Genomic DNA, 27,354 nt, shown 5'->3' on the forward strand with positions numbered 1-27,354 from the left:
GCTTGGGCTCTCCGGTGGTGGAAATTTATATCACCTATTCTGAGAATTAATAAAAATGCCAATGAGAGAAAAATGCCTTTAAATTACAAAATGCTTTCTGGCTGCTGTCTGCAGCTTACTGAAGACAATCTCCACATTAGCAGTATTAGTTAGCTCCCCCTAGTGGTGGCTGCAGGAAACCAGAAATGAATCTATGCAGGCGATCTGTATCATAAAAGTGGAATTCTAACTGTTATAAAGATATAATAAATAATCAAAAAAGGAGGATTCAAGTTATGAATGGGGTCACAAGGGGGAATGAATGTGTCGGGCACATGCAGTCAGCAGCTCTCCCTAGTGGTGGCTGCAGGAAACCAGAAATTCATTTATGCAGGAGATTTGTATCATAAAATTAGAACTGTAACTGTTATAAAAATTTTATAAATATTCAAAAAAGAGTAGACTCTTGTTATTAATGGCGTCACAAGGGGAAATAAATGTGCGAGGCCATGTCATTTCATATGCAGTCAGCTCCCCCTAGTGGTAGCTGAAGGAAAACAAAAATGTATCATTTAACTCTCTCTATGCAGGAGATCTGGATCATAAAAGTGGAACTGTGACTGACTAAAGATGTAATAAATAATGAAAAAACTTGCGTTATGAATGGTGTCACAAGGGGAAATGAATGTGCGGGGCTTATGTTCTGCCCAGCATACCCAAACATGGTTATTATGAAGCGCTAACAAATACAGTACACAGATGCTTGTACTATTGACAATGGTAATGGTAAAGGATTTAATGCTTATACGATACGATCATAGCACCAGTTCTGTAAAAGTTTTGTTCATCACCACGTGATGTCTTTATTTTTCCAGAAATTAAAACAACCAATGATATGTTTCTTCTGGTCTGGCTCATTAGAAGACAAAAGAAAGGAGGAGAGAGAAGGTCGGGAGGGCAGAGGATGGGCATCAGAGGTAGGAACAAAGAGTAACAAGATATATGCATCAGTATAGAACACGTCTTCAAACATCATTAAACAGATAGAATCAAAAAACCATTTCGCTTATGGTTTCAGCTTGGACTGGTGCCGCCTTGAGGGGCGAGTTCATGGAAATTCTCACGGAAGCACCACCAATCTGTACTGTGAAGCACAAAAGATTTCAATATACCCATTGACTAACAGAGGCGTACTTGAAAACATCATGCGGTTGGACGTACGCAAGCCAATTCACAGCACTGAAACGAAGGGAGAACTCTGCCGTGGCACAGAGTTTATGGCAATGAAGGGAAATCGGTGAGATGCAGTTACCTTAAAACGAAAGCATACAAGGAGGGGAGTAGTCGACAGACAGCACCGGCTGCTTATATATTATTTTTTTTTAGCCATTTTTGTTTAAGAAAATTTTTAGTCTTATTGTGCAACAAAATATTATTTTTTCAGGATACAGTAAAACAAGCACAAGAAACAATATTATTCATTAGAAAAAAAAAAAAAAAAACCACTTGTGGTTATTATGTGTTTGTTCTGTTCTCTCGATACATACGGGAGGACGGCCATCCAGTGTCCCATTATGTCTCTGTAGTTTATGCATCAATAAAACCCAAATGTTTTTTTGTGAAAAGGGTGGAGGGCGGGGAGGAGAAATATGTATTGCTTCTTTTGGTGTGAATGGTATCTTCTAAAAATACTCTTTCCAAATTCCTTTCCAGTGAAGACGTTGTGGTAAAAGATACATTTTCTTGTGCCAGTCAAATTTCTCTTTCATGGTCAGAAAAAATAAAGTCTTTGGTTGACAAGAAAGGAGAAAAATAAGCAAATGCATCTTAAACCTTTTGCTTTCAACTGTAGCCCACGTTTCAGCGCAAGGAGTAATACTTTATTAAGTGAAGGAAGCATTAAATTTGAGCTGACGGTCCCTCGGGAGGTTGATGGGGGCACACTCTCATACCGTTGTTGCTGGACCATACTGAAAATGCAAAGGAGAGGTCTCTCGAATACGGACAGAGAAGTGGCCTTTTTTCCACGAACTCTGAAGTGAGAAAGGCAGAAAGTCATCGTCCAGCCATTGTTCCTTATTGTGTTCAGAAGTAAAAACCAGTGCAAAATGGTCCAACTGGTCTTCAGCATAACAATAGCCTTCTGAAGTTCCCAGCATGCTTCTGGAGATCTCATTCATCTGGAGGACCACCAGCTTTACAACTTCCTGAGCTGCTGTTTTGCTCGTTATATGTAGCTAGTCATACAAAAAAGAGAAAATATTTTATTGGTTAAATAGTGAAAGTTGCCAAGGCTTAAAGGGCATCTGTCAGAAGATTTGTACCTATGACATCGGCTGACCTGTTACATGTGCGCTTGGCAGCTCAAGGCATCTGTGTTGGTCCCATGTACATATGTGTCCGCATTGCTGAGAAAAATTATGCTTTAATATATGCAAATGAGCCTCTAGGAGCAACGGGGGCGTTACCATTACACCTAGAGGCTCTGCTCTCTCTGCAACTGCAGCACTTTGATTGACAGAGCCAGGTGTAATGATATTTACACTACCTGGCCCTGTCAACCAAAGTGCAGAGGGCGCAGCAGTTGCAGAGAGAGCAGAGCCTCTAGGTGTAATGGGAAAGGCTCATTTGCATATATTAAAACTGTTTCTCAGCAATGCGGGCACATATGAACATGGGACCAACACAGATATCTTCAGCTGCCAAGCACAAATGCAACAGGTCAGCCCATTTCATAGGGATAAATCTGCTGATAGATGCCCTTTAAAGGGATTGTGTCATCAGAGATCAGCCGATTGCCCTGGATCCCCATAAAAAGGCTGATTTTGTAGGGGGAAGCGCCGGCTAGCCAGGCATTTCCCATGCAGCAGCTAATACAGGTAAAAAGTAATAATATATAGATGAATGCACGTCCCTGTAATACAATAGCGGCCCAAGTCCGACGGAATGAGAATTGCTTTTGACCTGTTACAACATATCTAACTAATGTGGTAATAGGAGTAAGATTTTTTTTTAATGAATACTATACTTATAAAGAACTAATCAGTGGGACTCTGACACTGGGATCCCCACCGATCCCAAGAAAGGGGGGTCTTATTTCCCCATGCTGATGGTGCGGCAGGTGGAGCATACACTATGCCGCTCAGTTCCTTCTTTATGGGACTGCTGGAAATAGCAGAGTGCTGTACTCACCTATCTCCAGCAGTCCCATAGAGAATAAATGAAGCAGCAGGGAGCATGCTCAACCTGCCTCTCTACATGGACTTCAGCCACTGGTGTGCCCCCAGTACAAAAAGGTTAAGAAGCTTTGTGCAATGCCACGCCAAAACTTTTTTTTAAACTTTTATAACTCAGTTATAATTGAGCTTCAGTTTATGAAAAGATGCCCCGGAAATTTTCCATAAGGACTTTCTAGTTCTTTTGAAATTGTCGAGGCTCTGATGTCCAGGGGTGACTGGGAACTGAAAGTGGACCAAGAAAAATAAATAAATAACAGTGGCCCCAATATTCTAGAAGGGTCTAAAGTGACAGAAGGCAGTACCTTCGTGCAGCACAAAATACTGTCAACCTCATCACAGAATTCAACTGTATCATCATCCTGAGGATGGCAATAGCATTGAATTCAGGAGGAGACCTGCCTCTGCCCACCAAGTGCATAAGTACCTGATGCTTCTAGCATTAATTAACACTGAGAGCATCAGATGATTATGTTCCTGCCCAGCAACAATGAGGAGGGCTTGGGCCACCGCCTGGGCACCGGTCCACCGGGAAATTTCCTTGCAGGGCCTATGGCCAGTTCGCCCCTGCTGATGTCTGTATCATTACACTAACACTACCTGTAAAAAGGGTTTTCAGAGATTTTTATACTGATAACCTATCTTTAGGATAGGTCATCAGTTTCTGATCGGTGGGGGTCCGACATTAGGGACCCCCGCCGATCACCTGTTTGAGAAGGCACCGGCGCACACATTAGCGCCACGGCCTTTTCACAGCTTACCAAGCACAGCACCGTACATTGTATAGCGGCCGTGCTTGGTATCGTGCTCTGCCCCATTCACTTCTATGGGGCTGAGCTGCGTCTAGGTCACATAACCAATGAACGTGTCATCACTGGCCTAGGAAAAGCTGAGAGAAGGCTGTGGTACTCACAGAGAAGGATACTTGGGAGATAAAATATTCTGACTCTCTAAGTTAATGCAGTCAATACTAAATGTGCTGTGAAAATGAAGAAGTCTTTAAGATATATCCCACTTGATGGAGCATAAGCATACATTTGGGTTTTGTAGTCACTAAAACTGTAAAAATCACTTATGTGAATTTTTTACAAGTACAATATGTCCCGGTTCTGTCACAAGTCAAAAATACACAGACCTTCTGCTACAATACCTTAACACTCATCTCTTTAGAAAGACCAGTCTCGTATTGTGGATATATCCGTAAAGTGACAGAGTTATTCTTCTTTCCTTGACCTGTTACAATTTTCGGTTCCAAAGGCTCTTGGAAGTCGTGTGTCCATTCAACAGAGTGAGTACGGTGAATTCTCCGTGAATTTTCACATGGCTGATCATTGTCCGGGGTAAAAGAAGTGCTTGTCCTCAAGCCCCGGACACTGCGGTGACTTGTGGGTTTTGACTCAGTTGGAGAGCTGTCTACAGACCCTGGACAGGACTTTCGAGAGGCCTTGTAAGGCTGCTTGGGAAAGTCCAGACTGCTGGTGCGCACACAGTACGCTTGCCGCTTTTCAGTAATACGTAAAAGTTCAATCTGGCGGCTGGGAAGCACAAAGTCACTGTCATAAAGCTGTTGTGGACGATCATCTTCCTGAGTCGATACTTTGGGCTCATGTGTCTGCAGTACATCGGGTGTGCCATCTCTAAAGCTACGGATGGTCCTCCGGCCACATTCCTGTCCAGAGGAGTAAACCAGGTCCAGTTCCTTTGGACTTTGGGCTCTGCTAGAGTCATAATCACTATCGGTAGCAAGGAAGACTTCTGAAGAGCCCTCTTCATCTGATGCACCATGGGAATCTAGAAGAGGGGAAGACTGGTTCGTGTACTTCATATCCAAGAGTTCATTGTCTGAGTATGGAGCAGCAAGGAGATCTACAGGTGGAAATGATTGGAAAAGGGTTATAATAAGCTTCTAGGCAAATATATATACACATGCATAGACTAACCAGCTAATGCGGCTGGTCATCCAGCCACTGATCACAAGCCATCTATAAAATAGTTCCCTACTGACCTGTGTTGAGCTTTCGGTTAGTTTCGGGAGACGGAGTAGGAGATGGAAAATAGTCCAGGTGAGATGAAGTGGATTGAGCTTTCTCCTTGAGAAATATTTCTCCAGAACTGTTGAGGAACCAAGTGAGGGGTACAGCACATGATGGTTGTTTGTACCTGGCATGTTGTAGGGCATCCATCATCCATCGCATTTCCCTCCAGATCTCTTCCATTTGCTGCATGATAAAAAAAAAAAAAGAGTCATCTTTCCAACTTTTTGGCTGTTGAAAATCATTTAATGAAATTGTGAATAAAGGATCATCTTTCTGTCTTTTTCACACGAGCGATACAGATTGTGTCAGGATCTGATGGTTTTGCACGCAAGTTCAATCACTTTCTTCTGCTATTGCGTTTAATGTGTGTGTTTTTCCTGTACGGATTGCATGTTAAGAAAAACTGAAGAATAACACTCTACATTCACTTCTAAGGAGCCAGAGCTGTGTGAAAAAAAAAGCACAATATAGAAGATGCTACGATTTTTCCTGAATATGAAGATGATACGTGAAAAACAACGCTCATTTGCAGAGATCCATTGAAATGAATGGGTCAGGATTCAGAGCGGATGCTAAGCGTTCGCTACATATATCGCATCTGGATGGAAAACTCGCTCATGTGAAGGAGCCCTAAGACTCATCTATTATGAGTGAAGAGGGGCTACAAAGACTGTCTTTCTTTCTCTTGTCCATTTCAATGGACACCATGCAATACTTTATTTCTCCAGTGGTGGCGCTGCAGAGAATCTTCCCAGGTTCCCTCACAGATTACAGCTGATCACTAGAGGTTCTAGCAGTGGGACACACACTGTGATCAACTTGAAATGCATTGTACAACGTGGACCTCCAGCAAGGTGGAGAGGAGGATAAGAGAGAGATGTGTTATTGCCTCTGCCTATTATCATACTGTAAGTTTTCAGCAGGACCATGCCCCAGAAGAGGACCCTAGTCTGAATCACTGCACCCGTCCACACAGTAATTGCAGCTCTGTTCACTATATTTTCAGAGTATTTTGCAAAACAAAACAAACTGCTAAAATGTTTCCGTTTCCAAACCTTAAGGGGGGGATGCATTTTTGTAACCCAAGATATCAAATGGGGGGAAAAAAAAAAAAAAGCAGAAGAATAAAAACTGCAGACTCAACTCCGCAGGAGTACGTCCTGGTCAGACCAGACGACTCCTTCAATTGCCTCCCAACCAACAGCCCCATTAGCCAGAGAACAGACTGCCATGATAAATAAATGGCACAGAGATGTCTGCTCCAGGCGGAATCAGTACACACGCCTTCATACAGAGCGTATCTCCCCGACTTCCTCTGTGGGACTTGGCAATGTCAGGTCTGTATTAGTGGTAAAAAGGTCTCCCAGTCTTTATCCTGTTGGCTGGTGCAGCCATACACTTATACAGTTATCAAAGCATGTATTAAATCTCCTCCCGCATACCCGCTCCGTGCCAGCAAACTTGTCTTACTCATAGGGGGATTGCTTGCTATTCCTTTCCAGCAGGGCCACAGAAGTACTATTTGGAAGCGTGGGCAAAACACTGCTGGCTCCTACTATGCAATAACCATTAATGAAAACACAGGAGTCGTCCGTAATACGACCAGTGTCCTATGTGGCTTGTAAAAATGATCATCCTAGAACCCATGGCACCTGTGGGCAGCCTGATGGTGAAAGGCTATTCCTGCCTGACCCCTATTGAACAATATGCAATCTATAGGAACGGCAATAGCTTCCTCTAATCCTCCCAGTCCGCCCGGTATAATGGCCGTGTTTACACAAAGGCTTCATAATGGGAGGGATTGGCGAGAATTAAGTCTGAAGCCAAGTATGAATGAGATCTCTGCTGTATCGGGCAGCCCTTCCCTGCAATTAAACTTTATGTGTCCTTGTCAATAGACTTGCTGATAGTCTTGGCTGAATTCATACCTGTACTTTACATTCGTCCCTGCCAGACAAAATGAGATGTTTTCTACCACAAGTCAAAGGAGACGCTGTTCCCGGGCAATGACCTCATATCCATTATTTGGTAGTTCCATGATTAAGTGCGGTATATATTTACTTACTCCAGAGGCTTTCATAATGACAGATCAAGTAAAAACGGCTAGGATAACACATTACATTCTTTCAGCGAAGAAAAATGATTAATGACAAACTGCTGTATATGATACGAAAGACAAAAATATATAAGAAACCAATTTTATCCATTTACAGTTGATAACCGATAGGTGACTTTATGACGGCTCCTGATTTGTACCCCTCTCACTTAACGAGTACCTGTAAGGAGAATCAACCCTAGTAAACCAGGTGTGCTCACTGGTAGGGTTGATCCAGCTGATGAAAACGCTATCCGTCTTGTGAAAATTGATTGCAGCGTTCCCCAGACTAAAAATACTTTTATTCTATGCAAATGAGGCCTTCTTTAGATTTCTAGTGCTGACCGTTCCGCTCGAAGCCCTCCTTTGCATAAAGTATTTTTCCTTGGGAACATCTTAACCCATTTTTACAAGACAGGTATCATTATAATCAGCAGGATCAAATCTACCAGGCAGCATACCTGGTTTAATAGGGTTGATTCTGCTGATAGGTGCTCTTTAAGCTCAAAAGATTAAAGAGGTATTCTGGTTTCTGCAATATTGACGAGCAGGATAGGTCATCAATATCAGATCAGCGGGGGTCCGACTCTCAGCAGCCCTATTAGCTAGCCATATGAAGAGGCTGCAGCGGTGGTCTGAGAGCTGCGTCCTCTTCTGTGTCTACCTGCACGCGGTCTACATTATAGCGGTGGTGCAGTGTCATTTCAGATTCCTTTCCCATTTACTTGAAGGGGATGGACAGTTGTAATTACACTGCACCATGAATACATTGTAGACGGTGTGCAGGTAAACAATGAAGAGGATGCAACTCTTTCACTAGCGCTGCAACCCCTTCAAACAGCTGATCGACGGGGGTGCCGAGAGTTGGACCGCTATCTATCTAAAATTGATGACCTATCCTGAGGGAGATGAGCCACGAAAGAGAAGTCTGGCAGTGGCTTACTCCTCTCTCCCCAGTCAGAACACGTGCATGCATTTCTATTGGGGGGGGGGGGGGGGGGGAGATAGCTGTTTGGAGGCTCATTACTTTGTCTGTGTTTTTCTTTACATTAGACATAATTATCTGAAAAGGATGTTCTTTTTTATTAACAATAATTTTTATTGAAAGTTTAAGTAAGGTACTCAAAGTATAGAGTCATACATTATAGTAAAATATGACATAAGTACAATATAATAACATAACAAAGTAATAATAGTAAAGGAGTAGAAAGAAAAAAATATATAATAATAATAATAAAAGAGCAGATTGGCTATTGATGTGGATGCACAATATTAGAAATAAAATGAAATAAGATTTTAGAGGTAGTACGTTAGGATACCAAAAAAAGGAAAAAAAAGAAAAAACTGAGCTTAAATGAAGATAAGTCAAATCAGTGGCAGTATACTTATATCCGTAGAATTATACATGTGAATCTACTAAGTTCTAATAAATGAATTATTATCAATCTGGCACGCTTGACTATTCAACCACAGCTTCAGGATGTTCTTAAATGGCCTTGTTATATCACCGTAACAGCCATTTTGACCTGGCTATATTTATGGCTAAAAATAAATTTCAACAAACTACTTAGCTGAATATTTGCCATCTTGATCTAATGTACATGGATGAGGTCGAGGGGTGTTTGCCTCAAATCCAGCCCTGGTGCCTACAATGAGCAGTTTTGATTGGGGATCCCAGGAGTGGTCCGAGTTTTCATCAACAAAAGCAGGGTTGTTACTGCAGGTTTGTGGCCCATGGCACTGGTAAGTGTCATTTATTATGTAGAGAAAGTTAATACAAGGCACTTGCTAATGTATTCTGATTGTCCATATTGCTTCCTTTGCTGTCTGGATTCATTTTTCCATCACATTATACACAGCTCGTTTCCATGGTTACAGACCACCCTGCAATCCATCAGTGGTGGTCGTGCTTGCACACTATAGGAAAAAGCATCAGCCTCTATGGTGGCCGGGCTCATGGGAGCACACATAGGCTAGTGCTTTTTCCTATACTGTGCAAGCACGACCACCACTGATGGATTGCAGGGTGGTCTGTAACCATGGAAACGAGCTGTGTATAATGTGATGGAAAAATGAATCCAGACAGCAAAGGACGCAATATGGACAATCGCAATACATTAGCAAGTGCCTTGTATTAACTTTCTCTACATGATAAATGCCACTTACTGATGTGAGACAACCCCTTTAAGGAGTGTTATGGCAGGTATGTGGCTTGTGCACTGGATATAGGGTTACTGCAGGTATGTGGCTCTGTGCACTGGATACAGGGTCACTGCGGGTATGTGGCTCTGTGCACTGGATATAGGGTTACTGCAGGTATGTGGCTCTGTGCACTGGATATAGGGTTACTGCAGGTATGTGGCTCTGTGCACTGGATACAGGGTCACTGCGGGTATGTGGCTCTGTGCACTGGATATAGGGTTACTGCAGGTATGTGGCTCTGTGCACTGGATATAGGGTTAATGCGGGTATGTGGCTCTGTGCACTGGATATAGGGTTAATGCGGGTATGTGGCTCTGTGCACTGGATACAAGGTTGCTGCAGGTATGTGGCTCTGTGCACTGGATACAAGGTTGCTGCAGGTATGTGGCTCTGTGCACTGGATACAAGGTTGCTGCAGGTATGTGGCTCTGTGCACTGGATACAAGGTTGCTGCAGGTATGTGGCTCTGTGCACTGGATACAAGGTTTCTGCAGGTATGTGGCTTTGTGCACTGGATATAGTGTTACTGCAGGTATGTGGCTTTGTGCACTGGATATAGGGTTACTGCAGGTATGTGGCTCTGTGCACTGGATACAAGGTTACTGCAGGTATATGGCTCTGTGCACTGGATGCAGGGTTACTGCAGGTATGTGGCTCTGTGTACTGGATACAAGGTTTCTGCAGGTATGTGGCTTTGTGCACTGGATATAGTGTTACTGCAGGTATGTGGCTCTGTGCACTGGATACAGGGTTACTGCAGGTATATGGCTCTGTGCACTGGATACAGGGTTACTGCAGGTATGTACACATTGTTAGTTACCTGGATAAAGTCCTGAACTTGCTGATGTCGCTGTTTCGCTGTTGTAAGTTCAGTGTCGGAGAAGGCTTCCCTGAGACTCTGCTGTGACAGGAGAGACTCCAATTCCAACAGGGCTGACAACTGACAATACTGACTGATGAAATCCCGATCGTATGTGAAAAAGTGAACTGCAAAAAGAAAAGGGAAAGTGCGTCTCAGTTCTTTACAAAGTACGGTTACCGGAGGAGTAAGGAGCAGGAGACGTTCTGCACGTGACTTTTACTATAATGTGCTGTGAATAACACAACTATTTCCTATTTTGCTCTTTTTTCCCTTCTTTCAGCCGGCGCTGTGCAGAGAATTGTACTTGGAGTACGAGTCAGCGATTATGTTTGTTTGTTTTTTAATTAAGTGAGACGCGTTGTGGAGCCCCGATGGGAAATGTGGAATTTAAGAATGTTTTTGTTTTTATCCCACGTTTCCTTGGAAGACACCAGGGACTAGCACGTTACCAGCTAATAATGACTTTCAGCTCTTATCCCAGTGTGTACAAGTACCTGACACAAAGAGCTCACACAACGTCTACTAGAATGAAACTGAAAATAGTGGATTCAAAAGAAAAAAAAAATTATAAAATGGGATAATGAAGTAAAGTGTTTGTGAATTTTATATTGTGGGGACTCAACAGGCATCACCAAATACATTATAGTTATCAAACAGTCCTTTGTGCACTGTGACCCCCATTAATAATAAAAAGAAGGGGCTCCGGTGCACTGCAGAGCTCTGTGTCACTAAGGATCCCATTGGCTTAATTCCGGAGAAGAGAAGATCGGGCATAAATTGTGTTACAGTGTATGGCTGGTTTTTCCTATCCTGAAGGTCTTTCTACTTCTGTGGGACACTGAAAGGAAGTCAAAGCCGGGCTTTGTGAAACCCCTGAGGACATTACTGCTACCACAGGGCCATGTGTGCCATTGAGGTTGGTATGGGAGGACTGTGGCTAGCATGGAGCCATGTGTGGCACTGAGGTTGGTATAGGAGGACTGTGGCTAGCATGGAGGCATGTGTGGCACTGAGGTTGGTATAGAAGGACTGTGGCTAGCATGGAGCCATGTGTGGCACTGAGGTTGGTATGGGAGGACTGTGGCTAGCATGGAGCCATGTGTGGCACCAAGGTTGGTATGGGAAGACTGTGGCTAGCATGGAGTCATGTGTGGCACTGAGGTTGGTATGGGAGGACTGTGGCTAGCATGGAGTCATGTGTGGCACTGAGGTTGGTATGGGAGGACTGTGGGTAGCATGGGGCCATGTGTGGCACTGAGGTTGGTATGGGAGGACTATGGCTAGCATGGAGCCATGTGTGGCACTGAGATTGGTATGGGAGGACTGTGGGTAGCATGGGGCCATGTGTGGCACTGAGGTTGGTATGGGAGGACTGTGGGTAGCATGGGGCCATGTGTGGTACTGAGGTTGGTATGGGAGGACTGTGGGTAGCATGGGGCCATGTGTGGCACTGAGGTTGGTATGGGAGGACTGTGGGTAGCATGGGGCCATGTGTGGCACTGAGGTTGGTATGGGAGGACTGTGGGTAGCATGGGGCCATGTGTGGCACTGAGGTTGGTATGGGAGGACTGTGGGTAGCATGGGGCCATGTGTGGCACTGAGGTTGGTATGGGAGGACTGTGGGTAGCATGGGGCCATGTGTGGTACTGAGGTTGGTATGGGAGGACTGTGGGTAGCATGGGGCCATGTGTGGCACTGAGGTTGGTATGGGAGGACTGTGGGTAGCATGGGGCCATGTGTGGCACTGAGGCTGGTATGGGAGGACTGTGGCTAGCATGTGGCCCTGTGTGGCACTGAGGTTGGTTTGGGAGGACTTTGGCTAGCATGGGACCATGTGTGGTACTGAGGTTGGTATGGGAGGACTGTGGCTAGCACAGAGCCTTCTGTGGCACTCAGGTTGGTATGGAAAGACTGTGGCTAGCATGGGGCCATGTGTGGCTGACAGTGACAGGATGGAGACACATGCCGTTGGCTTTATAGACTTTACCTGGGACTGGAAAAAGGGCATGTGAGAGTTACCAATCCTTCCATACTTCTCAGGCATTGAAGTCCAACATGCCTGATCCATATGTCCACCAACAACTACTATCGAGGAAGAGTCAGGAGGATGCCATAAACATTAATAGCCGGCCTAACTTGCCGAATTCAACAGGTCAGCCAATTCACATCTAATGTATATGCACACGACCGTATTTCCATTCTGCATTTTTTTGCAGATCGGATGTGGACCCATTTACTTTAATGGGGCTACAAAAGATATGGACAGCAGACTGTGTGCTGCCCACATCCATTTGTCTGTTTCTTACCGGCCGGCAAAATATAGAACATGTCCTATACTTGTCTGTTTTGTGGACAAGGATGGGAAAATTCTACTGGGGTAAGAAAAAATGGCGGCATGCACACTGCCGGGATCCGTACATACGGTCGTGTGTATAAAGCCTCAGTCTATGGAATATTGAGGCTAAAAAAATTGAAATAGCAGATCAATATAAAGAATAACAGAGGTCAAGGCCACACATGTTTTCAGCCATGTTAGATATTAATGGAAAAGTATTCAGTATTTGGTCCAACTGTGACCAAAAGCAAATGTAAAATACATCAACAACGTCCTGTAAGGGTCAGTTCACACTGAGTTTTGTGGTGCTGATTTTGGAGCATTTCTGCCTCAAAATCAGCTCAAAAAATGCCTCGGACAGTCTCCCATTCATTTCAATAGAAAGCAGCACTTTTTTCTTTTTTTTTTACATGTGCAAAAAGAAACGTAGAAAAAAGAAGCAGTACGTTCTATCTTGGTGCAGAATCAGCGCCGAATCTCCCACTGAAATGAATAGGAAGCAGGAAAAAAACAGCTCCATGTAAGCTCCATGCATTTTGTGTGCGTTTTCCACAGATCTGCTTCAAAAACCTCAAGCTAAAAATTCAGCTTTGTATTGAAGTAAACACCCATTGGTTAAAAAAAAAGAAGCGTCAAAATACTGCACTGAAAAAAAGCGCTGATTTGTAAGCGTGTTTTTCAAAATGAGTAAGAATAACTGAAACAACCAAATGGTAAATAAGTGGTGATTCTAGCCCTGGCTGTGGTGCCAAGTGCCAACTGTATAGCCCTGGCGCAGAAGCCAAGTGGCAGTGATTCAGTACATAACCTTGTATCACCTACCAGTTACATGGACCCAAGCATCAGTGCTAGTAATACAGATCTGGAGATAATGTTATTTGCAGTGCCTCAAGTATGGGCTAGCACTGGCATAATAATGGCGCAATAGTATATTGTTAGCGGAGATACACGTAAAATACATGCCTACTATCCATATAAATAATTATTAAACGGGACCGTCAGTAAAGTTAGGACTCTTACCCAGCTCAAATATTTGCAGAGGCAGTGTGAGGAATCCTGAGTAAGGGGTGTATGGGTGGTTCTGGCCAGGAGCCGTGCAAACATCATCAGAGGGAGGAAGCAGCAACAGCAAAGAGACCTGACCTCCGAACTCCAGCACTTCTTGACTGTATAACCGGAAATCTTTAGCCTATAGACAGAGTATAGTGAGCCGTAAGGTGCTTTTCTTTGCAACTGTCGAGAACATTTGTTTTTGCCGTCATCAGTACTTACATTAAGTGTGAATGCGCTGCAACACTAAGGCTACTTTCACACTGGCGTTTTGGTTTCCATTTGTGAGATCCGTTCAGGGATCTCACAAGCGGTCCAAAACGGATCAGTTTTGCCATAATGCATTCTGAATGGATAAGGATCCGTTGAGAGTGCATCAGTTTACCTCCGTTCCGTCTCCATTCCGCTTTGGAGGCGGTCACCAAAACGCTGCTTGCAGTGTTTTGGTGTTCGTCTGACGAAACTGAGCCAAACAGATCCGTTCTGACACACAATGTAAGTCAATGGCGACGGATCCGTTTTCTATGACACAATCTGGCGCAATAGAAAACGGATCCGTCCTCCATTGACTTTCAATGGTGTTCAAGACTGATCCGTCTTGGCTATGTTAAAGAAAATACAAACGGATCCGTTCTGAACGGATGCAGACGGTTGTATTATCTGAACGGATCCGTCAGTGTACATCCATGACGGATCCGCACCAAACGCGAGTGTGAAAGTAGCCTAAGAAGGGTGAGATTATATTGCACCCGTCTATTAGCACACATTGTTATCGGCTTTGCAGAGGAAGGCTACCTCTTGAAGGGGAATGTTGACTTGACTCGTCAGTTCCTTCACAGCCGCCCGAAGTTCTTGCAGCAATTGGTTTTGGCCACTGTCTAAGTCCTGCTCATTGTTTATTGGTTCTTCCACGTTGGCCAAAGTCTGGAGCCATTCCCATTCTTCCCTATGTAGAACACAAGAAAATGATTACACCTAACATAAAAAAACTAGATTTTTGTACTCACTGTAAAATCAGTTTCTCTTCCGTGCATTGGGGGACACAGGCTTGACCATGGGTATAGCTGTTGCCGCTAGGAGGCGGACACTAAGCACACAAAGTGTAAGCTCCTCCCTCTTGAGCTGTATCCCTTTCTGCAGGGACCAAGCTAATCAGTTTAGTGCAAAAGCAGCAGGAGAAGCCAGACATAAGAAAATCACATTATGTGCAAACCCAGAACCACACTGGCCCCGAAAAGGCCCATAAACAAAAAACTGGGTGGGAGCTGTGTCCCCCAACGAACAGAAGAGAAACAGATTTAACGGTGAGTACAAAAATCTAGTTTTCTCATCCGTCTCATTGGGGGACACAGGCATTGACCCTGGGACATTCCAGAGCAGTCCCTGGGGGTGGGCTTAATTACAACCCCCCTGCCAATCAGAGAACCACTATTTGCAAAACTGTACGCCCCAAAGAAGCGTCAGAAGATGCAAAGGTTTGCACCCTGTAAAACTTTGAAAAAGTATGCAAAGATGACCAGGTTGCCGCTTTGCACACCACACCTGAAGGGCCAAAGCCCTGTGATGCATCACTTAAAGAGGACCTTTCACCTGTAAAAACAATGTGAACTAAGTATGCTGCCATGTAGAGCGGCGCCCGGGGATCTCACTGCACTTACTATTATCCCCGGGCGCCGCTCTGTTCTCCCTTTTATGCCATCCGGTATCTTCACTCTGTAAGTTATAGTAGGTGGTGTCTGCCCTTGTCTTGTGGGCGTCTCTTTCTCCTAGGCTTCAGCGCTGGCCAATCGCAGCGCACAGCTCACAGCCTGGGAGAAAAAAACCTCCCAGGCTGTGAGCTGTGCGCTGCGATTGGCCAGCGCTGCAGCCTAGGAGAAGGAGACGCCCACAGGACAAGGGCAGACACCGCCTACTATAACTTACAGAGCAAAGATACCGGAGGGCATAACGGGAGAACGGAGCGGCGCCCGGGGATAATAGTAAATGCAGTGAGATCCCCGGGCGCCGCTCTCCATGTGAGCATACTTAATTCACATTGTTTTTACAGGTGAAAGGTCCTCTTTAAGAGGCTCCCACTGCCCGAATGAGCAGTCACCCGGAAGGGCTGTGCCCAGTCCTTAACGTGGTACGCTTCCACAATAGCCAAACAAATCCATCTGGAAATGGAAGTCTTTGAGGCTGCCAGCCCTCGGCCCCTCTGGAATCATGAACAGGGAATCCGTCCACCTGAAAGACAGGGACAGACACTGCACGCACCAGATCCACAGTATGGAGCGACTGTTCTCGAGGATGAGACAGGTCCAGACAAAATGAAGATCTAATTTAGATGGAATGTCGACACCACCTTCGGCAAGAAGGACTGCACAGGGCGAAGAACCACTTTATCCTGATGGAGGATCAAGAAGGGCGACCGACATGACAGAGCCGCGAGTTCCGACACTCTACAGATAGAAGTAATTGCAACCAAAAAAGCCACCTTATAAGACAGGAAGCGCAGTGACACCTGCTGCAAAGGCTCAAACGGAGAAGATTGGAAAGCGTTGAGCACTAGATTAAGATCCCAAGGATTCAATGGAGGACGAAAGGGGGGCGCAGCATGCGCCGCCCCCTGCAGAAAAGTCTAAACCTCCGAATGCGAAGCTAAATTTCACTGAAAAAGAATGGAGAGAGCAGACACTTGCCCTTTGAGATAGCTGAGAGCCAGCCCCAAGTCCATGCCCGACTGCAGGAAAGCCAAAAGTCGCGGCAAAGAAAAACAAACGGGGGACAGCTGTCTCCGTTTGCACCAACTAAAGTAGGACTTCCTAGTTCGGTGGTAGATTCTGGAAGACGACGGCTTCCTGGCACGAATCATAGTCTGGACCAATGCATCCGAAAAACCCTGAGCCTTCAGTACGGCGGCTTTAACAGCCATGCCGTTAAATGTAGCGACCCTAAATTCGGGTGGACGATCGGCATCAGCGACAGCAAGTCCTCCCAAAGACGAAGATGCCAAGGTTCGTCAGCGAGAAGTGCAACTAGAGATACGTGCCACACCCAATCTGGGGCCACAAGAATGATGGGCAGTCCCTCAGACCTGATCTTCCTGAGAAGCCACGGAAAAAGCGGAAGAGGCGGGAACACGTAAGGAAATGTGAACCGACTCTACGGGATCACCAGTGCATCGCATACGAGAGCCCTTGGTTCCCTGGACCGTGCGACAAAGTCCTCGACCATGTTGTTGAACCGTGAGGCCATGAGATACATATCCGGCTGACCCCACCTCTCGCAGATGTCCCGAAAGACCTGCGGGTGAAGAGCCCACTCGCCGGGATCGAGACGTTCCCGGCTGAGAAAGTCTGCAATCCAGTTGTCTACGCCTGGAATGTGAACTGCCAAAAGTGCCGGAACCTGTTTCTCTGCCCAGCTGAAAATCTGCCGTCTCCTCCATGACTGTCCGGCTCCGGGTGCCGCCCTGGTGATTAATGTATGCCACCGCCGTGGAGTTGTCGGACTGCACCCGCACCGGACAACCCCTGAGATGGTCGGCCCAGTGTTGCAGAGAGAGCCGAATCGCTCTCAACTCCAGAACATTGATTGAAAGGGAGTGCTCCTCGCGTGACCATACCCCCTGGACCGAGAGATTTTCCAACACTTCCCCCAACCCCTGAGGCTTGCGATCATTGTTAACACCCTCCAACGGAGAGGGAGAAATGAACGCCCCGATGTCAACATTGGAGAGGCCATCCACCATCTGAGGACCCGGCGCACTGGGGCAAGGAGACGCATTGGCCGATCCAAGGAGTCTGGGGAGTGATCCCAGCTGGACACAATGGCTCGCTGAAGCGCTCTGGTATGGAACTGAACATAGGGAACTGCTTTGAAGACAGAATCCATGTGCCCCAGAACCCGCATGCAGCAACGAATTGGAACTGGAGCTGGCCGCAACAATGAGCGAATCTGAAGATGGAGAGCGGATAGTTTTTCCGGAGGCAAGAACACCTTGGCCTGACAAGTGTCCAGTACTATGCCCAGATAAGTCAATCGCTGCGATGGATAAAGACAAGACTTCTGTCTGTTCACGATCCATCCGAAGCGCTCAAGGGTGTCCAGGACAATGCTCACGCTGTCTGCCGTTCCTTGGAACAACGGACCCTTCACCAGAATGTCGTCTAAGTAAGGGATCGCCACGATCCCCCTGGCACGGAGTCAGAACCTTCGTAAAGACCCTGGGAGCAGTGGCCAGGCCGAACGGGAGGGCTACAAATTTTTAGTGAAATGGGCCCACTGCGAACTGGAGAAACCTCTAATGACTGACGCATATGGGCACGTGAAGATAAGCGTCCCTGATGTCTATCGAGGACAGGTACTACCCCGGTTCCATGGACGGAATGACCGACCTCAGTGACTCCATCCGGAATCTGCGGACGCGAAGGAAGCGGTTGAGCGCCTTGAGGTCTAGAACGGGACGGACCGTCCCTTCTTTTTTGGGAAACACAAAGAGATTGGATTAAAACCCATGAAAACGGTCTTGCGCAGGAATCGGAACAATCACACCTTGCTGCAGCAGCGTGTGAATTGCCAGAAAAAAATAATCTGCGGCTGCGGGAGAGGCCGGAGGAGACGACCGAAAAAAAGGAACGGAGGGGAGGATTTGAAATCCAGCTTGTAGCCCTCTGTAATGACCTCCCTCACCCACGCATCTGAGACGTGAACCAGCCAAACATGCCGAAACACATGAAGCCAGCCGCCCACCCAAACGGAGGGTGCCGGGAGCCGCCCGTCATGCAGCGGTGCTCTTAGGGTTAAAGGACTTGGAGCCCTGTTGACGGGAATTCCAGGAAGGCCGCGCTTGAAGGAAGGCTTGAGCTTCTGGCCTGCGGCCGACTTATCGGACGCTCCATAGGGGCCGGAAAAACTCAGAATGGGACAAAACTAAAAAAAGGCTTCCGCTTTTTGGCCTTATTAAACCACCCCCTGTTCTGAGGGTGCTCTTACCACCTGTAGTGTCCGAAATGATCTCATCCAGGCGCTTACCAAAGTCTGCTGCAGGTAAATGGGAGGGACGTCAAGGTCCACTTTAAATCATTATCTGCCACCAAGCAGCAGAGCCATAGGGTACGGCGAATAACCCTCCGGTGAGACAACATCCTCATCTCCTCGGAACATGCCTCTTCAGCTGAGGACATGTCGGAGTGAGACTCTCTAGCAGGAGGAGGAGAGGTTGAGGACACGGGAGACACAGATTCACTTTTGGGGGAGGAAGTTCTGGCCCGTTTTGTGGGGCGGCCACGATGGGGACGAGCCTCATGATCCCCAGATTCGGACCGGTCAGCGGACTGCCTTGCCGACAAACGCCCCAATCTATCCACAATAGCTTTGTTGGTATTGGAGACATCCTGTAACACCCAAGACAGAGAACGCGCCCATTCATGTTCTTCCGTAGGTTGGTCAGTGGGGAGTAATGGGTCCGTAGCCGAGCCGCTTGATGGCGGCGCAGCACACGCAAAGCAGAGGGAGTCTGACTGAGGGGATGGAAATTTTGCACCACATGATGCGCAGGCAAAATGACACACCAACGGGACCGCCTGCTTCGGGACCTGGGGCCTGGGTTCAGACATAATGACACCCCTGTCACCCCAATGAGGCTAATGGGAAGGTTAGGCCCTGCAAGAAGGGACAAACAACACTTACCCAGCGTGTGTCCCTCCAAACACCCGTCAGATCCTCATTTCCCGCCAGGAGCTTTAAAAATCCAGAAGTGGGCAGAGCCCACTCTCCCACTGCTCTGCCACTGACGTTGGGGCGGGATGAACACAAGCCTCGCCCCCCAAAAATGGTGCCAACTCTAGCGCCCGTCCATTCTTCCAGGCCACGCCCCTTGCTCTCAGGCCACGCCCCCACATCGGCGTCCCCGGCCACCGCAGGGAAGCCTACAGTGGCAGGCCGCACAGAAATAGGGCCTTGAATAATAATGGACCTGGCTGCCCCAGAACCAAGCCGACGCGCCGACATAGGAAACGGTGCTTCATCGGGACACCCCCGTCCCCTCCTCTTCCGATGCGCTCCAGAGGACGCAGTCAGCCCAGGAAGCTGCAGCAGACGCGCGGCGTGTACAATGAAAGCACACGTGGGGAGGAGGGAATACTGGCCGGGGTCCTGGAGATGGTACTGAGGGGGTTACTGGAGGGAGGGTGGAGGGGTGCACTGCTCCTACTCACCTGTCCGAAGTCTTCTGCCCCCGGACTACAGCTGGATCACCACCTTCGGTGTGTGGCCCCTTGGTGAGGGACGCTACACCAGAACCGAGGGGACTTTCGACCGTGGTGATGCGCTTGCTGGCGGGAGACAGAAGTTTTTACAGGGACCTCTGGTCCTCCTTTTCTTCTAGGGAGCGGGAACGAGCAGGGGGTTTGGGTGACCCCCTGGTCTCCCGTCTCCTGGGTTGGGAGTGCAGGCAGTTATTACCCGGACTGCCTAAAACTTTCCGCTAGAAAAATATATATAAAAAGACTAAATTAGTAACTCAGCAGACCTGCAACACAGGAAGGTCTGCCTCCTACAGACACTAAGCTAAAACTGATTAGCTTGGTCCCTGCAGGAAGGGATATAGCTGAAGAGGGAGGAGCTTACACTGTGTGCTTAGTGTCCGCCTCCTAGCGGCAACAGCTATACCCATGGTCAATGCCTGTGTCCCCCAATGAGACGGATGAGAAACAAAAAAATCTGTGCATCACTTAAAGGTATTTGTGCCATGAAAAATATTCCACCTTTTTCAAACCTGCACCTGGATAGACACTGAGCTATTCAATAAAATGTATCCATACAGCGCCACCTGCTGTTTGTTTGTTTTCCTTATTTTCTGTCCAACTCACTGAGGTGGTCGCATGTGCTCAGTTTAAATCTTCATCTATCACCAGCCATATGCTCTGATATAAGCTGTAGCAGTTACAAGGGAAGAGCTACAGCAGAAAGGCTATGCCCTTGAGCTTTCAGGCTAAAGATAGTGTGGCAGAGCAATTGGAGCAACGAATGTGGAGATTTCTGGATCCATGTGAGGTACAGGGCTGGTTCCAGGGGTCAAGTCCTGGGAAAAAAAGTGTGGGAACTCACCCAAGATCCACTGCAACCCCCCCCCCCCTCCAAAAAATAAAAAAGCACAGAAAATCTAGCATGCTGTAATTTGTGTCGCTGCGGACTAAAAAATAAATTAAAAAAATAGCACTTTTAGAAAAGTTTGTCCTGGGATTCGATCTCATGACCTCTACACAGCAGAAGCAAGGCATATGCCCTCACAGCTATGAAAGCTGTCTAGCTTGCTACTTAAAAAAAAATATATATAAGACTTCTACTGTAGGTAACTTTGCCCACTGTGTATGGATGTAGCAGAGCTGGGTGTGTTGGGGCAGCTGTCATGTGTATGGTTGTACACTAGGTATCAGTACACAAGGTATCAGTAGAAGTATCAGAAAAAGAAAAAAAAACACTTTTAGTTTGTCCTGGGATTCGAACTCATGACCTCTACACATTACAGGCAAGGCATTTACCCTCACAGCCATAAAAGCTGTTGAGGTAGTTGCTTAAAAAAAAACAACTAAGACTTCTACTTATACCTAGTGTACTGATACCTAGTGTACAACCATACACATGACAGCTGCCCCAACACACCCAGCTCTGCTACATCCATACACAGTGGGCAGCTGTCATGTGTATGGTTGTACACTTGGTATCAGTAAACTAGGTATCAGTAGAAGTCTTATAAAAAAAAAAAAACACTTTTAGAAAAGTTTGTCCTGGGATTCGAACTCATGACCTCTACACATTACAGGCAAGGCATTTACCCTCACAGCCATAAAAGCTGTTGAGGTAGTTGCTTAAAAAAAAAAAAACTAAGACTTCTACTTATACCTAGTGTACTGATACCTAGTGTACAACCATACACATGACAGCTGCCCCAACACACCCAGCCCTGCTACATCCATACACAGTGGGCAGCTGTCATGTGTATGGTTGTACACTTGGTATCAGTAAACTAGGTATCAGTAGAAGTCTTATAAAAAAAAAAAAACACTTTTAGAAAAGTTTGTCCTGGGATTCGAACTCATGACCTCTACACATCAGAGGCAAGGCATTTACCCTCACAGCCATAAAAGCTGTCAAGGTAGCTGTTTAAAAAAAAAAAAAATAAGACTTCTACTTATACCTAGTGTACTGATACCTAGTGTACAACTATACACATGACAGCTGCCCCAACACACCCAGCTCTGCTACATCCATACACAGTGGGCAGCTGTCATGTGTATGGTTGTACACTTGGTATCAGTAAACTAGGTATCAGTAGAAGTCTTATAAAAAAAAAAAAACACTTTTAGAAAAGTTTGTCCTGGGATTCGAACTCATGACCTCTACACATCAGAGGCAAGGCATTTACCCTCACAGCCATAAAAGCTGTCAAGGTAGCTGTTTAAAAAAAAAAAAAATAAGACTTCTACTTATACCTAGTGTACTGATACCTAGTGTACAACTATACACATGACAGCTGCCCCAACACACCCAGCTCTGCTACATCCATACACAGTGGGCAGCTGTCATGTGTATGGTTGTACACTAGATATCAGTACACTAGGTATAATTAGAAGTCTTATATTTTTTTTTTTAAGCATTTACCTAGACGGCTTTCATGGCTGTGAGGGTAAATGCCTTCCTCTGATGTGTAGAGGTTGTGAGTTCGAATCCCAGGACAAACTTTTCTAAAAGACATTCTAAATGATCTCGTAGTGAAGGAGATGATGTCATTAGGGGGCAGGGCGCCATGAGAGGAGTCGCAGGCAGCGGCACCGCACAGACAGCTTCCTCTCAACTGAAGCCGCCCCTCTTCCCTTAACCTGCCCTGTGAATCTGATTCAGCCGTGTTCTCCTGGCTTGAGGCTGAAAGGGAACGGTGTTCCTGCCATGAAAAAAGTGCAGGAACGCCGTTCCCATGCGTTCCCCCTCCACTCGACCCCTGGCTGGTTCTACATTTGTAAGAAAGAGATGGTCACTTACTATATAATGTTTGATGTCATTTTTTTACATAAATCATGGCATAACTCCTTTAAATAAATCTTAGAAACTCGGTAATGCTTCATTTACCCTGCTGAGGTGCTGCAGTGAAACGGAGCAGGTCCATCTCCGGATGTAGCAGACATCCAGTGTCAGGAGACTATCCTAGCAAAAAGCAGTTGGCCAAAGCCTAAATCTATGATAACTTACTCCGCCATCCACCATAGTACACTCAGATTGTACAAGTATAAATGTACATAAAAGTGCAATCACAGCTTCCATACTAGAAGAGCTCCAGAAACAATATCAACCCTTTATCCAATATCAACACTCATTAGTTTGACCTTGTATTGAACCACTGTGGATTTCCTCCATCTATTTAGACTGTCTTTGCAGTTACTAGGAATTGGTAGTTTGCTGCTTATTAGGGTCAGATAAGACAAGGCTGTGTATAGTAAATGTGTCTGCCCCTCCTGCTGTTCAGAACCCTACGCCGAAATATGTGCTCAGACGCTGCAGAATGAATGGCGCCTCAGGAGCTGTTAAGGGGCTTCGGGGATTGACTGGGTTAAATCCCCAGATACAGACAGATCAGAAAAAATTTGCAGCCTCAGTTCTCATGGCTTAACCCTGTGCACATGGATTAGTGACCATCGGGAAAAGCAGCGACAGGTGATACTACAGGCAGATATTTCAATTCTGTCCATCCAGGCAATTGATGATGGTGGGATTAAAATCCTGAAACATGAGTTAATTTCAAATGTGCAACGTGTGCACGTGTGCGAGCGCTCTCTGCAGTGGTGGATGGGGGGAAGGTGAAAGCTAGCTGAAGACCTAAATAGAGCACAGTGGCCGGGTACATGAAATGACTGAAATTACTTTGGCATGGTGAAGGTAAACTGAGCATGCTGCGCAGTGTAGCGTATGGTGTCCCCATCCATTCCCAGTCTAGGGCGATGCTCGTCTATACATCTTGCAAAATTCTTAAGCCAAATGATACTATGTCTCTCTGGGAAAACTATGATGACAAAATATCCTGCATCTATTGGGAGTCCAGTGTATGCAAAAATAAGCTGCAGCAGCCAGGTACTCATAGGGTGCATTGTCCTATTTTTTTTCCCCAATGGTTTGTAAGGAGGAGAAAAGAAAATACATTAACGAGAACGGGTCACCACTCCTGACATGTATTCTCCATGCAATAATTTTGGAGCATCATTCCCTATTTTTCTGCGTTGTGCCATTCCTCTGGTATTCCTTCTAGAAATTTACGAAAAAATTGAGAACTGGCAATACTATTACTATTTCTCTTGTCAAAGGGCTGTGTCCTACAAAATCTGAAACAGCACCGATTGGACAGTGCAGGGACCCAAAATGTCCATCAGGAGACAACCCCATTTGGAGATGACTTTTTGGAGCCAATCACCTGTCTTATTTTTTATGGGATTATTCACATATATGCTATTAGATCTTACAGAGGACATGTCCTGTATGGACAATGATAGATGATAAATAATCAAGCATGATGTGCCCATTTTTTATTTATTTATTTTAAAGATGGAAGGTGGCCCTCAGAGTCATCTTCTCTGGTGGGCCAGTCCAGCGGCACAGATTTTTTGTTCTTGTTGCTTGAAACCCTTTGCAGTGCTGCTTTTTTTGGAATCCAAACTTTTTGCGGCATGCACCCCATCTTTAATTGAGGACTGCCACCATTATGTGATTTTCTTGAATTCCAGCAGCCATTTATCTCGCCTAAGGGCTCATGCACATCACCTTGATCTTGCCGGATAACACGCCCCGTGTGTCAGCTGCGGCTCCCCAGACCTGAACTGACTGTATCATAGTGATCTATGATATGGTTACTATGATGCAGTCAGGGGAACCGCGGCCTACTCACCGACAGGGGTCGAGTGGAGGGGGAACGCGTGGGAACGGCGTTCCTGCACTTTTTTCATGGCAGGAACGCCGTTCCCTTTCAAGCCTCAAGCCAGGAGAACGCGGCTGAAATCAGGGGGTGAAGCGCACTGTGCAGGGCAGGCTAAGCCGGCTTCACAGCTGTCTGTGACTCCTCTCATGGCGCCCCGCCCCCTACTGACATCATCTCCTTCACTTCTTCTGTCGGCCTAATACGCTGCGAGTATGTTCAGTCACTTCGCAGCTGACACATAGGAGATCATTTAGAATGTCTTTAAGAAAAGTTTGTCCCTGGGATTCGAACTCACAACCTCTACACATCAGAGGCAAGGCATTTACCCTCACAGCCATGAATGCTGTCTAGGTAGTTGCTTAAAAAAAAAAAATATAAGACTTCTACTTATACCTAGTGTACTGATACCTAGTGTACAACCATACACATGACAGCTGCCCACTGTGTATGGATGTAGCAGAGCTGGGTGTGTTGGGGCAGCTGTCATGTGTATGGTTGTACACTAGGTATCAGTACACTAGGTATAAGTAGAAGTCTTCTTTTTTTTTTAAAGCAACTACCTAGACAGCTTTTATGGCTGTGGGGGTAAATGCCTTGCCTCTGATGTGTAGAGGTCGTGAGTTCGAATCCCAGGACAAACTTTTCTAAAAGTGTTTTTTTTTTTTTAAGACTCCTACTGATACCTAGTGTACTGATACCTAGTGTACAACCATACACATGACAGCTGCCCCAACACACCCAGCTCTGCTACATCCATACACAGTGGGCAAAGTTACCTACAGTAGAAGTCTTATATATATTTTTTTTAAGTTATTAGCTAGACAGCTTTCATAGCTGTGAGGGCATATGCCTTGCCTCTGATGTGTAGGGGTCATGAGTTCGAATCCCATGACAAACTTTTCTAAAAGTGTTTTTTTTTTTTTTTTAAATACCGGACTGTTACTTTACTGCCACGGGGGAGGCGGGCTATTGGCGCCATGATACTGGCACATGAAGGGGGTAGGAGAGAGGAACTTGATAATGGCACATTAGGGGACAGGGGAAGAGGATGGCACTATGATATTGTGTTTTGATCACAATGTGTACATTTGGCTCAGTCCGCAGCTACACAAATTACAGCGTGCTAGATTTTCTGTGCTTTTTTTTTTTTTGTTGGAGGGGGGGGGGGGGTTGCAGTGGATCTTGGGTGAGTTCCCACACTTTTTTTCCCAGGACTTGACCCCTGCTCACCGACCATGTTTCCTGGGCAGATCACGGTTGTGTACATCAGCCCTAAGAAGGCATGGCCATAGAGTCAGCGTTTGGGGTCTGCACAATGACCTAGAGAGAATATTTGGAAGTATTGTGAGCTGCTGCCTGTCAAGTGCTTTGCCAGCTATCATTGCCAGTAACATTTCTGGTGATGCTGATTGGCTGAGAGCATCTAACTGAAAAGGAACAGCTCACAGTACTCACAAATGTCCTTTTCAGCTGGATGCCCTTCCTTAAGCTGCTTGCAACCATGGAGCTTTGAATGGGAAACACATATCTTTAAAGGCACTGAAAACGAGGGTCAGCCCAAAATTAAATGCCACTTATATGATATATTGATTGTGTATTTTACTGAGAGAAGGTCTTTAAGGATTGACTTCTGCCCTAGTGCCTTCACAATTTATGTAATGGCAGATGTTTGCAGAAAGGTTCTTGTGCTCATCCGTGTTAAGCCCTAACTAGAGCCTGTTTGTTCAGCCAGCAAATGATCCTTTTACACTCACAACATTTCCTGTACTTCCACTCTCCTATTTAAAACCATGCTCCTTCACTCTCTATGGGATGACACAGGCCTCTGTTCACTGTGACCTGGACGTGTCTCCCCACAGGGAACCATACCTGACTCTGTGCACAGCGGGTAATGCTAATAATGGGGCATATTCAGCAGTAGCATCCTCAGAACTAGTCCTTGAGTAGTCCATGAGCATTGGCCGACGTACTCCTTTCTGTAAATATCCTTAATACTCCCTTTATATAGAGTGGAATGGCTGAATATGAACACTTCACTTGCATCAAACTTGATTTATGTTGATTTTTTTTATATGTCCTTATAGCGCTCAGTGCTCCATTTTTCTGATACAGGGCACCAAATCGTCTAGATTGACATACATGATGCTGTTTGGGTTATCTGAAGCCACCACTAGAGGGAGCTGCTAGATCCTGTCTTATTATGGAATTCACTGTATAACCAGTGTGTAGCAAGCTTCACCTAGTGGTGACTATAGTCTGTCAGAATTGTATCATTATGGTTTGTCTATGCAGGAGCTTGGGAGCCCTGTATCAGAAAACAGACTGCTATAAAGATATATCAGTACAACATTTTAGTCCAATTGAGAATTATGCGTGGACATTCATTAAAGAGGGACATCTATATTTCAGTGTAGGAACTATGCTTACATGCCCAAAAATGAAGAGGACAATTCTTCACTGAAATGAGAAAGGTGTGTCGAGGGTAACCCTATATAAGCAATGCCTTGAGCAGTGTATGTCCTTACAGAAAATCTACCATCACTGCTGGAATTGCAGAAGACAGCTGAATGCACAATGAAATGTATCCTAGCCTGGAGAAAGCCATCACTAGCGA

The 27,354-nt window shown here is 45.9% G+C and overlaps 1 protein-coding gene across 2 annotated transcripts in view; it reads right to left on the bottom strand.

Moving 5' to 3' along the window:
* Window positions 1-1,510: 1,510 nt before the first annotated feature.
* The window catches only part of LOC122945160 (ankyrin repeat and fibronectin type-III domain-containing protein 1-like), a 140,536-nt gene continuing 114,692 nt past the window's right edge, over window positions 1,511-27,354 (bottom strand). The window contains exons 16-21 of one of the 2 annotated variants that reach the window (XM_044304075.1): window positions 14,591-14,741; window positions 13,766-13,934; window positions 10,369-10,535; window positions 5,221-5,434; window positions 4,366-5,081; window positions 1,511-2,216 (exon numbers count right to left, since the gene is read on the bottom strand). In XM_044304075.1, the coding sequence (XP_044160010.1) occupies window positions 1,926-2,216; window positions 4,366-5,081; window positions 5,221-5,434; window positions 10,369-10,535; window positions 13,766-13,934; window positions 14,591-14,741 (1,708 nt within the window). In that variant the 3' untranslated portion in view covers window positions 1,511-1,925. Of the gene's footprint in view, window positions 2,217-4,350; window positions 5,082-5,220; window positions 5,435-10,368; window positions 10,536-13,765; window positions 13,935-14,590; window positions 14,742-27,354 lie in introns of both variants that reach the window. The other variant, XM_044304076.1, reaches the window with a different exon arrangement.

Source organism: Bufo gargarizans, chromosome 8, assembly GCF_014858855.1.
Source record: "Bufo gargarizans isolate SCDJY-AF-19 chromosome 8, ASM1485885v1, whole genome shotgun sequence".
Lineage (NCBI taxonomy): Eukaryota > Metazoa > Chordata > Amphibia > Anura > Bufonidae > Bufo > Bufo gargarizans.